At 41.3% G+C, this 11,718-nt stretch overlaps 7 protein-coding genes across 7 annotated transcripts; 3 read left to right on the top strand and 4 right to left on the bottom strand.

The window, feature by feature from the left end:
• Window positions 1–1,217: 1,217 nt before the first annotated feature.
• On the bottom strand, window positions 1,218–1,431 carry PHALS_05124 (uncharacterized protein; the record flags this gene model as incomplete). Its single annotated transcript, XM_024718794.1, has 2 exons — window positions 1,218–1,362; window positions 1,421–1,431. 2 exons carry the CDS (start codon window positions 1,429–1,431, stop codon window positions 1,218–1,220), a joined length of 156 nt encoding a protein of 51 aa, XP_024584157.1.
• A 1,853-nt stretch (window positions 1,432–3,284) lies between these two features.
• Window positions 3,285–3,869, top strand: PHALS_05123 (ef-hand calcium-binding domain-containing protein 10-like; the record flags this gene model as incomplete). Its single annotated transcript, XM_024718793.1, has 4 exons — window positions 3,285–3,470; window positions 3,525–3,618; window positions 3,681–3,768; window positions 3,830–3,869. The coding sequence occupies 4 exons, from the start codon at window positions 3,285–3,287 to the stop codon at window positions 3,867–3,869; spliced, it is 408 nt and encodes a 135-aa protein (XP_024584156.1).
• A 272-nt stretch (window positions 3,870–4,141) lies between these two features.
• On the top strand, window positions 4,142–6,998 carry PHALS_05122 (serrate rna effector molecule; the record flags this gene model as incomplete). Its single annotated transcript, XM_024718792.1, has 5 exons — window positions 4,142–4,247; window positions 4,317–4,657; window positions 4,728–4,847; window positions 4,904–5,554; window positions 5,625–6,998. 5 exons carry the CDS (start codon window positions 4,142–4,144, stop codon window positions 6,996–6,998), a joined length of 2,592 nt encoding a protein of 863 aa, XP_024584155.1.
• A 59-nt stretch (window positions 6,999–7,057) lies between these two features.
• On the bottom strand, window positions 7,058–8,204 carry PHALS_05121 (Nuclear protein export factor; the record flags this gene model as incomplete). Its single annotated transcript, XM_024718791.1, has 2 exons — window positions 7,058–7,783; window positions 7,845–8,204. The coding sequence occupies 2 exons, from the start codon at window positions 8,202–8,204 to the stop codon at window positions 7,058–7,060; spliced, it is 1,086 nt and encodes a 361-aa protein (XP_024584154.1).
• A 197-nt stretch (window positions 8,205–8,401) lies between these two features.
• PHALS_05120 (meiosis expressed gene 1 protein homolog) lies at window positions 8,402–8,927 on the top strand (the record flags this gene model as incomplete). The annotated part of the gene is made up of 2 exons (XM_024718789.1): window positions 8,402–8,793; window positions 8,864–8,927. The coding sequence occupies 2 exons, from the start codon at window positions 8,402–8,404 to the stop codon at window positions 8,925–8,927; spliced, it is 456 nt and encodes a 151-aa protein (XP_024584153.1).
• Window positions 8,928–9,102: 175 nt separating this feature from the next.
• On the bottom strand, window positions 9,103–9,724 carry PHALS_05119 (Tetratricopeptide TPR1; the record flags this gene model as incomplete). Its single annotated transcript, XM_024718788.1, has 4 exons — window positions 9,103–9,111; window positions 9,200–9,325; window positions 9,386–9,544; window positions 9,614–9,724. The coding sequence occupies 4 exons, from the start codon at window positions 9,722–9,724 to the stop codon at window positions 9,103–9,105; spliced, it is 405 nt and encodes a 134-aa protein (XP_024584152.1).
• Window positions 9,725–10,003: 279 nt separating this feature from the next.
• PHALS_05118 (myb domain protein 4r1) lies at window positions 10,004–11,551 on the bottom strand (the record flags this gene model as incomplete). Its single annotated transcript, XM_024718787.1, has 1 exon — window positions 10,004–11,551. One exon carries the CDS (start codon window positions 11,549–11,551, stop codon window positions 10,004–10,006), a length of 1,548 nt encoding a protein of 515 aa, XP_024584151.1.
• Window positions 11,552–11,718: the final 167 nt, after the last annotated feature.

Raw genomic sequence — 11,718 nt, 5'->3', positions numbered from 1 at the left:
TGTAGCGCTTTCGCCAGGGGCGAGCACTACAGGTATTGTCCGCATTGCCGGTACACGAAAGCTACCTTGTTGAGCATTTAGACGAGTGAGATAAACGTTTAACAGAATTTCTTGTGGGACCAAGCAACGAGCTCGAAGAGCTATCCGTGTGGCAAGTTCATCTTCCGTCCTGGCCTAGGGCCCGATGATGTGGACGCGTAACGATCGACTTACCGCGTCCTTTACTTCCACAGCGGGGTCCGCTGGGCAGAAGCCATATTCCACAAGAGGGTCAATGACCGGCCGTGGATGGGTGCGCCTGAGAGCCGCTTTATAAGCAGCTTCATGCTGCCGCCTCTGAGCCCCGTCGAAGTCATTGGTAATTACACCACGTTTCTTGGTTGAAGAGAAGTCAGGGAACGGACATGGGATCCGTAAGGCGCGAGCAGGGCTCGTATCACGCTGCTGGCGCAGCTCGCCTTCCTCGTCATCCCATACGGGAAAAGGAGTGTCAGACTATTAGTCGACCACCTTCACATTCTCAAGGAGGTCACTCGTCATTGATAGCGTGCGCAAAGCGCGACGCTCGTGCTCATTCAGCCTAGGATGTATATCTCCCGGTGCCGCGGACGCACTGTCCGACATCGCACCCCGTGCGGGAGACGATGTTGGGCTCTGCCCCTGCTCGCTGTCAGAACCAGCGAGACTTGATGGTTTTCATGTTGTGGACACACGGTTCATTGAGCAAGGAAGTTGTTTTATCCCAACAAATTAAGTTGCAGTGTCTAGCGGACACGCGAGCCTCGTTGAGGTGTATAATCGATCGGAACTGTAAGTCTTAATGGGGGAGGGTGTAACGGGGTTACACGTTCCCCATAATGGGGTGTGTATCACACGAGATGTGCATGGTGTGACCACACCCAAACAAGAATACAGTACGGGGCTAGATAATGCATGTATTTAGATTTTACTATTATATTTAGGATAATCTATACTTTTAAAATTAGGCAACTTTGCCGCAGATAAAACAAATAAATGCAATTAACATTTTAAACAGAAGTGTTTATTAGCCTTGGATAAGGCAATAATTACTCTTGGAGAAAGCGGATTGCGATCCGCTAACTCGTACTTCTTCTAAGTATCGAACGAAAGGTAGGATATCTAAATTACGCTTCCTCAAGCGCTAAGCTACGGCAGCCCGCTGCAACATATCTCTACAATACCCACCCCAATTGACATCAATGGTGTGGTGACCCTCCAAGCGCTTTCAAAAGTAGGCTTCGGTCTTTATCTTGCCGTTCAGGTATGAGTTCAGCTAAATTTTGTCGCAAAACTAATGATTTATCTAAATTGGATTGAATGGCACGCACAGGGTGCCCAACGCTAGGGAATGGAAGCCAAGATAAAAGCCAACATGTCGATACAAGAGGCAAGAATATACCACACGAACATGTTGTCAAGTGCAATTAACTTACCTTCACATAAAGATCCTGCCGTCTATACATCTGGCGAGTATGCGAGCACACCTTGTGCTCTTTGCGAGCTTAATGAAGTCATGCCACGATTCCGCTCTTTTGAGCCGATCAGATGCGAAGCACTCGGTGCAGACGGTGCAACGTCATAACCATCTCTGTAATTAAAAGTCCCTTTGCTTCAAAGTAGCGATCAGCTTCTACCGCTAACGGTACCTCAAGGTAGGAAGAATGAAGTAGTGAAGCTCTAAAGCAATTCAACATATGGCTTAAATAAGTCCTGGGTCACACCGTAACTCTCACAGAGGATAGATATGCCGCCACAGCCGAGAGAGCTAACGAGAGCCAGTTGCAAGATGATCGCCATCTGAGAAAGGTGTGGAGCCAAATCGCTTTGCAAGCCGCTTGGTACACAAGGGCTGTTATCAGTGCCTGGTGAAGTGGAAGGGGGTTCCTTTGGTCTGAAAAGTTTGAGATTCAGTTTTACAAGGTCAAACTAGTGCCTTCCTGCAAACGACCTGGTACACTCTCGGTTATTTTCAATCTTGGAGAAAACACAGGGTGACCATCGCATCGCACTTCTCATTAATGGGAGCAATCGACCTTGCGGTGAACAAGAGCCTTGGTTGGTAGCCATTACAGCTGCCTATGAAGACGAGCAAGCCTTGGAACAACAGGATGCGTGAGATGACGGGGTGTCATCTCGACGTCAGCGTCGTTCTTTGTACTTTGTAAAGTCAAGCGTAAGACAATACTCGCGGTGGACGCCCGCTTCACCGAAGGAGGTCTCTAAGGTCCAGACAGGTGATATCGCGTGTTTTTCTTGCCCAGCGTTTGATCCGAGTCTGAAACCCAGCGGCATCTCAGTCAGCTTCTAGCACCCAAGGCTCATCCACACGAAAAACACGAGTTTCGCCGCCACTATTGATTTGAGCTCAGACGCTAATTATTTGTGTTGCTCTTTGTTCAAGCTGAAACGTTGATGTCCGCAAGCATAGTTGCGGGAGTGATCCACCCCTTTCCCGAAGGCAATTTGTTGTGTCATTTTGCTCTGGGTGCGAGCCAAAGCACCACCTGCATAGGCATGTAGCAGCTCCACACCAGCGCGGCGAGCTACTTGAACGATTTCAAATCGCAACCAAGGCTTGATGTAGGTAGAGATTCGTGCGCTTGAATGGGCTGATTGAACCAGGTCTAATTTGTAAATAGTGAGCTAAATAATGTCGTGAGATCCACGGCGGGGTGCCAACGTACCCTTCGCTGCCAGAAATAGCCACTAAAAAAGCCGTCACCACAATAAATGAGCTGAAGAATTGAAGAATCTTCTGTTTGTACGTTTGTTATCTTAAGAAGTCAATCAATGCTGAGACTTTCGAAGCATACTTGACATGGTGACGAATGCAATTTGACATTGTGCCTTGATCTCATTTAAAGCAAGTATTTGACTTTACTATTGATTCATACCATGTCGTATGATGTACTGTACCCAGCAAAGATGACACCACGTATTGATGATGGTAATACGTAAATGTTTAGCGTACAAGACTCAAATTTCTTGACAAAAGCACATGTAGTTGTTTTAAGATCTGCAGATATGATACTAATGAGATGGCAATAGTGCTACCAAAGATCAACTCAAGGCCGTTTGTTAATTTTACGATGCATTACAAGCATGTTATGCACGTTGAACATATACTTTTAACCAGGTAATAGTCAATGGAACTGATAGCTAATAAGAATGTGAACAGTTCTTGACAATAACGGTCATATGTGAAGTTATGTAAAAAGCGTCGGTTAGTTTCACAACTTAAGATCAAAAGGCAGCACAAACTCATGTCGTCTGATGTAAACATGAAAGATCCAAAGGTACAAGCGGAGTTGTACATGGCTTCTCATGGTATCAAAGAGCTCTTTCATCGTCTAGGAGCTTTACTCTTATATCACCGTCCGTCCAATCCTCGCGAATTCCTATTTCAATCACTTAAAAAGATGCAAGATGCAAAGCAAACGCAACGCCATGTAAGGCTAACGACAATTGTGATTAAATTGTTGAATCTTTTAACATGATTGCAGATTCCATTCTTTGACGATAAAGATCTCAAAGCAATGTTTCTTGCATTTGATATCAAGGAACAAGGATATATCACTTTAGAACAATATGATCAAGGTCTTTCATGTTCAAAACATTTGTCTGTCAATGAAAAATCGTTAACCTTTTCTTGTGTTTAGCATTACTGAACTTCGGCATTGAAACCCCAACGATTTGCTTACCTGAGTCTGCGACTATGATCGGTCAAGCGCTTTTTATTCGCAGTGTGTATGTACTTGTGTTTATCGAAGTTTTTACTCTGTTTTTCATCTTCGATCTGATCATACAGGACACAAGAGCTTAAACATGCATCAGCCTCGTTCATGTAAAGGACTTTGAATCAAATAAGTAATGAAGGAAAAGTTTTTAATTGCTACATTCAAATCATTCATCAAAGCACAGAGTTAGCATGAAAGCGTTCGTCCGTTAATTGAGTTTTAGTGTAATCGCAAACATATAAATAGAGAAGCTAAAGAAACTTCATACCGTTCAAGATCACGTCCATTGCTTCTTCCCATGATATTCACAATCGCGTGAGATCAAAGTATGTCAATTCTTTGATCTTCATTATCAAATATTCCTTCAAGAAGATTCATTTGAAATGGTACACGAAGGTATTCCAATTCTCTTTCGTTTCTTAATCATCTCGTTTGCAGTCGTTGCAACTGGATTAGCTGGATCAGGTGGAATTAAAAGCTGCACATATGGTCAAGAACTCTATCAATCAAGTCATCAAGTGTATTTTTTTCTCATTATTGGTATCCTCGTCATTCTAGCATATACCATTCGTCTCTTAATCTTTGATGTTCGCAAACTTCGATTACCACGACCACGTGTCTTTGTAATCTTTGATTCAATATGGTTTTTACTTACTTTTGCTTCTGCTGTCGCTGTTTCAGCTGCACCAGTTGGTTCATCAATCTGTTCTGGAATTGACAACGATCTGGTCATTTTATTCCAAGAAGTTTGTAATTTCAAGTGTTCAAATCTAGTGACAGCAATTATTGCAATGTTTTTAACTTCCATTTCTATTCTCATGGATCTTCTCTTCATTACAAGTGTCATCTCCATTCACAACAGTGACATTCCGGCTGAAGACTTTAGTTTTAATGAAAAAGTTCAGACTATACGTCGTGGTGCTGTTTAAGATAGAAACGAAAAAAGTATTGTTTTGATCACAATAATAGTATTTCTATAAATATAACCCTGTTGTACCACGTTTCTGGTACCCACGGTACTCCGTGGTTGTGCTGCCCCAGTCTTTAAAATCGCCCCACCAACGTTCGTCTTCCACTCGCTACAAGATGGTGCGTACATTTTGATTTACGTGATCGTACATTTTCACTTACCATCGTACAATTAGACAGAACCAATGCGTGAAGAATATCCATCTCTTGATCAACGAGGAGGAAATTCTTCGTTAACATCAGGATATGGATCACGTGATGAGTTTCGTCGTCGTAGTGAAAGTCGTGAGCAGTATGACATGCGATTTCGTACCTCACGAAATCGTAGTCGTAGTCGTAGTCCACGTCGAGGACGTGATCAAGTGGAATCAAGTTTACGTTATGATGAGAATCCTCGAGACTCACGTGGTCTCGAACCTTTAATATCCTATAAAGTTTGGATGATGCAACAAACTGATGAATTAACACCTGAAGGCTATCAACAACGTTATGAAGAGTATAAAAAGAAACATATTCAACGTGTTTTACGTGCATTCTTTGATCTGCATAAACGAGAAGAATGGTTACAAGAACGTTATTCTCCTGCTTTACGTGCTCGTGTGGAAAAGATCAAAACAACGCATCAAATGAACGAAGCAAAACACTTTAAAGAACGTATTTTGTCTGGAGTCGCAACAATTTGTTTTGATGAAATGACAGCAAACGAAGGAATGACCAAGGCTACAGATTTTGTCAATGATGTCGAAGATAGTGCCCGTATTTTGTACATTCGACGTGTACCATGTGCATGTCCAATTGGTACTTTAAGTGAAGCAATTAAAAAAGCGGTACGTCATGTTAATTCTATTTCTTGCATTTCTATCTGAGTTTCTTAAACTTTTTTCATTTCTATTTTAGGGTGGACCATATCTTCATTTGTACTTATCCGATCCAGTGAAAAAGAGTGCGTTCGATTTTGATCGTTCTGCGTACATTTTATACGATTCCCCAACTACAGCTAGTGAAGCAATGCCAAAACTTCATAATACATTTGTGGAAGATAATACGCAGTTTCCACCATTTCGTCTACAAGTATCTCCACATCGTGCACGTGCTCCATTAAAAACACCATCGTATTTGTCGGTTCCAACTCGAATTGAAGTGGATTTGACACAAGCTTTACGTCTTGCTCAAGCTTTAGACACACGTTTATTTGAATTGAATCAAGAGAAATGTGATCAAGTTGGAATTCATGCTTTACTTTCATTGGAACAAGTTCTTGTCAAATATCCAAGTGCTAAAGAACAATTAGATTTGGTTATTGCTTACTTACGTCGTGTTCATCATTATATTTATTACGCTGGTGTCCAATGTCGTGATATGGGTGATATCTTACATGCTCATCCTGCACTCTTTTGTCGTCCACCACCATCTTTACGTGATTTAGAAGAAGAAAAAACACGACATGAAGAAAATGAACGATTGAATGATGAAAATGGAAGTCAAGAACCACGTCAAACAATTCGAGGATGGGCAGCAGCTTTGGATGAAAAAGTTTCAATGTATTTGAAAGAATTAGAACCAGAAGAATTACAAGCGAAACGAGTGAAAGAACGAGCATTAGTTGATGAAATTGAAACACGTGAAGAAATTGCATTGGAAAGCACATATGCGAATTATGGTGAAAAAGCAAGTGAAGATGGAAAACATCGATGTCGATTGTGTACGAAATTGTTTAAAGCTTTGGATTTTGTCAAGAAACACATACGAAATAAACATCCAGAATTAGTGGTGGATAAAATTGCCGAAGTTGGAGAAAGTTATATGTGGGAACAATATCGACAAGATGAACAACGTCCAATGCCACCACTTGAAACAAGTTCAAGTGTATCAAGTGGTGCAGTACTTGGTGGACGAGGTGGAAATTTTGGACGAAATTATAACAATTCTCGACATCGATTTGAACGTGAGAATGGAGGACGTGGGTTTATGCGAGATGAGCAATTTCGAACTCGTGGATTTGCTATACGTGATGATCGAATGCGACGAAATTCATTTGATCGTTCAATGCGTTCCCCACCACGAGGTTCAAATCGTAGTGGTTATGGTCATTCTCCATCACGTTATCCTGCACCATCTCGACTTCCTGATACTGAATTACCAATTGATCCACGTCAAATCTCGACGTCGTATCGGGATTTGGACAATTTAATTGATCCAAAAGTCGAATTAACGTTTGATGCACTTGATACTTTACCACCTCCAAAGAAAAAATCTAAAGTAGGAATGTAAATCGATTCGTTTGGTTGAATTAAAGCGTTAATTTCAACACTTTTGATCTTTTTTTCTCTTTAATACTTTGGTCTTGTTTGAATGAAATCAATTGTTGGGAATTTCTTGAAATGAAATTGAATTGCTACATCACGTAACAAATTTGAAAAAGTCTCAACATCAATTTCGTTCGAGATTCCAGTAGTTTGAAATTGAATAAACGTTTGAGTTGAACGTGTTTGAATGTTGAAATTTTGACAAAGTTTCACAACAAGTTTCGAATCTTTTTCCAATCCAAACCATTTTGAAATTTCATCTACTGGAATCCATTCGTGACTGCGAAAGCTTTTTTTCATCATTTCGATACTTTGTGTCCAAATTCTTGTCAAATGACGTAATGCAAGCGCTTGTTCCAATCTTGACATAGTATGAAATTGAATCCAAAATTCATGATAGTCGTCAGTTTGTAAAGCGACGAATGTACGTAAAGCACGTTGAACATTTGAGACTTGACGTTGAGGAGATGAAGATTTGAGTAAAATTGATGCAATAGTTTGCGAATCTTTAGCGTGAAGTAAAAGATTGTACGCAAGAAATTCACTGATTTCATGTGCGTCCATATTTGTTTGATCGTACAACATTTGAAGCTCCGAGAGTGCAGAAATTAACTGTTGGTCGTGCAATTTTTCACTCCAATCTTGGCACAATGTTCCACTGGGTACCAATTCGATGGCACGTAATCCTGTTATGATATAAAAGCGTACAATTTGTTCCAAGGCTGTTATGTAGGATGTACCAGTAATTTGCTACATAGTATTTCATGAGTATCAAATTATTCATATTAAAAAAAAGAGTATTATGAATTACCTGAATGATATAATCCTGGCGTATACTGCGTATACGGTCACTTACAAAGTGGTATACCGCGAGAAATTCGGTACGTTCTACCGCATTGGAATTTTTGCATATATCAATGCGAGGTAGTACTGTCGTGAATAAATACTGCAAAGTACGTTGTAGTACTATTTCGGGTCGTAGATCTGATGGATCAGTTAGATTGCGACCGGCAGCAGCACGACGATATTTCTTCACAGGTACTAGATCTGGAGCTTCTTTTGTTGGACATTCAAAACGACTAAGTTCCTGCGTTTGAGTCCGTTCGATTCTTTCTTTAGCAGGACAAAAGTCATAGCAGTTTCCACGTATTGGCTCAGGAAATGACGACATTTGAGAAAATCTAGTAGTGCTTTTGCTGTAGTAGTACTACTACTACCTTCTTACTACTATCTTAAAGTTATTACAATATTCTTCTGCTATTATTGTACTGCAACGGAAATCTATGAAAAAGAAATGGGACTCATTATCCATTCGTGCTATTCACACTTCAACGTGTTCTTATAAAGTTACTTTGCTTTTGACAGACAATGGATGTACTATCTGTGAATGCTACGTCTCTATCGCGTTCATCTGGGAGCTCGAAGATGATCAAATCAGACTCTCGTTTTAAAATGGACGAGACATGGTCGTTGACTTCCAACAATGACGCACAGCCAGAGTTTCGACCTGTTGTTACTGACACAAAAGCAACACGATGTTATCGTCCTAAACAATGGAGTCTTGAAGCTGAGGAGGCGTTTCGCGTTCAACAAACGGGTTGGCGTGATATAAAAGAATACATGGAAACATACGGGGAACCGGAACGCTGGCAAAATGGCTATGTGCGCTGTACGCGTGTTAAAGCCAATGGATTCTATACTTACTGGCAACCACATCGCGAGTGCGACGATAAGTATTTACACATTGTCAAGCTTTTCGAGTATGCATAACCTTTAGATTTTCTGCTACTCTACAAAATTGAGCTGACCAAGTGCTAATACAATACCCAGTAATACAATAGCAATTGTCACGAGTACGCTATTGGACTCACTGGATTTTGTCACTTGCTGTTGACAAGCACCTTCCACATTTTTCGGCGTCTTTGACTTTAACAATCGTCCACCCCATCGCTTCTTTTCTTCTTTTTTCTGATCAGCCAACTTTTGATTTAACAATATCATAGCATTACGAATCTTTTTGTCCGTTGGTCGATTGTTTGCTGCTTTCGTCAGTTTTTCCTTAGCGTTAGCTAGATCTCCTGTAAGGAGCAACGCGTATCCAGCACGATACAACGCTTTGTCATTATCAGAGTCTATGGCAAGAGCCAAATTGGCATTTTCAATGACCTTGGCTAGTATTTGCTCGTCCTGCTTCCCATCTTTTGGAGCTCCTTGGACTAGAAAACACGCAGCTAAGTTCAAATACACTGGCAGTCTCACTACATTCACATCCGCTCGATTTCTTGGTGTAAACTAGAGAAATACTAATGTTAGTATTAACAACACCCAGGTAAAGTTTAATGAGCTACACACCTCAAAATGCCATGTGCCTTCGTCAAAGTCCACGTGGTATAGTGCACGCTCGTACCACTTGATTGCTTCATCAACATTTCCGATTTTAAATTGCGCTGACCCTCGTTGGCGGCAGAGATCAGCACGCTCGACACGCGTCTCAAAAATGCAAGAGCGTTCCTTTAAATGTACAAAAAAAATTGTCAAATTTCACATAGAAAACCAAGATAGAGACATAGAACAAAATACTTCGTGTAATAGTATTTGAGTCATTCTGTCCATGTCAGCATTAGCTTGTTTGGTTGATGTGGCTGAGGAATTGGACGCTGCCACGGCAACATCTTCCGTTGAGGACGTCATTGCACCAAATCAAAATTCGCAAGATAATATGCGTAGCATTTAAATATTACAATATCAAAAATAATTTCATTGTTTTAGAAGCACAAGATTTAGTAAAAATATAGCAGATCTATATGTGCTCACCAATACTTGTCAGGATTTACCATCAAGGTGAAAGGAAATCAGGCGCAATTTGTCGGTATGTATTGAGTTCATTTATATTACAATACGTTGCCTGCGAAAGACAGGAACTAGTTTTTTGTTATCATTTATCTTCAAAAAGATTAGTCATGGATGGATTCACGGTCCATTCGTTTGAGGCCTTCGTCCTCGCCTAGTTGCTTGGATCTGATCATCCTTCACCGTGCGACCATTGTAAGAACTTCGTGACGTATGCGTTTTCGTAATCCTCGAGCTGTGTCGATGAATCGATCGCCGACGAAAAACGGAGGTTGCTTGTTGCGTACTAGCTTGTTCAAGTGCTTGACTTCGCTTTTTATAGGCCACTGGGTCCAACGATTTCCAGCGTCGTCGAACTTGTGCGTCGGTGCGACCTTCAAGTTCCGCAGCAAGTCGAGGCCAAAGTCTTGCTGACTCAACTCCCCACTCTTGCACTCTAGCAAGAATAGTTTGATCTTCCTTTTTCGTAAATTTTCGAAACGACAAGTCGGGATTTAGACAATTGAGGTACCGATCACGTAGCGCTGGTTGCGTTCGGCCGGGCACATGATGGCAAATATCATTCCAAGCAACATCGTCTACATCAAACTCTTGACCATGAGAAATATAAGCTCGAAGTGCCAATAATAGCCGTCGATCTTCAATCACGGAGAATTTGCCACGTCGAAGACCTGGAGCAAGTGTAAGTTGCCAGCGATGACGTATTTGCTCTGACAATCGACCGTCTAATAAATCTGCAATCACGTTCCATTTTTCACCAAATATTGGCACTGCTTGACGTATTAAATCATCTTCTTCTGCAGAGAAGCCCGATTTCGCATTGTCTGCACGTAGCGCAGTTTGAAATCGAGTCAAACAGTGCACTGGTGGTCTTCCAGGAAAAGGCATGTGTTTAGCAATGTCACACCATTGATTTACTAAAGCAGGATCTTCTTCACCCGTTGCTAAGCGTCGTAGCGCAGCGTCTTCTTCCTTAGTCCATGCGCAAAGACGAAGCTTTGGAGACTCGTGAAGATCGTACCATAATTTACAAGCACAACCTGATCGTTCAATTGGGAGTTGCCTTGAACGTCTTAGCTTTTGCCACTTTTCAATTCCATTCCACACCTGCAACGACATTTCCACAGTTGGTGCATGCGTCATATAAAACTCTTCAGCAAATTCTTTAACTACATGGCGTTCTCGAGCTGAAAATGTAGTAGAAGGACTTGCAACGAACGCCTCGTGACTATGAGCACGTAGAAATACTGTATCAGCATTTGGAAAAGGCTCTGAAGCAGCTTGGAGCTTCGTTAGCTCCTGATCATATCCGTTTAATGTCTTAAGCTTTTTCTTCTTGGGTCTTCCAACTTTCCGCTCACGTTCGGCTTCATCGGTAAAGAAGGAATGATGTTGCCGAATATATGACCGCGATCCCACTCCAGCGTGTTTTTTAGTCCCTCGTGGGTTTTTTTCATAGCGCCGTAATATTGTGTCTTTTACGGAACTATGGGGCAGCAATAATTTCATGGCATGCTGAGCTCTTCGCATAGCCATTTGACGACGAAGTGATTGAATTTTCGTCAATAAGTTTGTCTCTTCGTTTGCAAATATGTCATTTAGACTTTGAAGCTTTGCTACAAGAGCGCGATTCGCGTCGAGAGCCTCTACGACAGCTGAAGTATTCATTTTTTTTTTTAAAGGATTGGAACAATTAAATTTAATAAAGTTATATATTCTAAAATTCCATATTGAAATGAAGAACCCCCAGTTGCTTACAGAGCAGATGCGTGCTGCTACGCGCGAGATTCACAATATCTCGGACAAGTAGGACTCAACTTTACTTCCATTGTATG

The sequence above is a fragment of the Plasmopara halstedii genome (genome assembly GCF_900000015.1).
Source record: "Plasmopara halstedii genome assembly, contig: Scaffold_2881, whole genome shotgun sequence".
Classification (NCBI taxonomy): Eukaryota; Oomycota; class Peronosporomycetes; order Peronosporales; family Peronosporaceae; genus Plasmopara; species Plasmopara halstedii.
The sequence above is the reverse complement of the archived record's forward strand: the minus strand, read 5'-3'. Positions and strand labels throughout refer to the sequence as shown.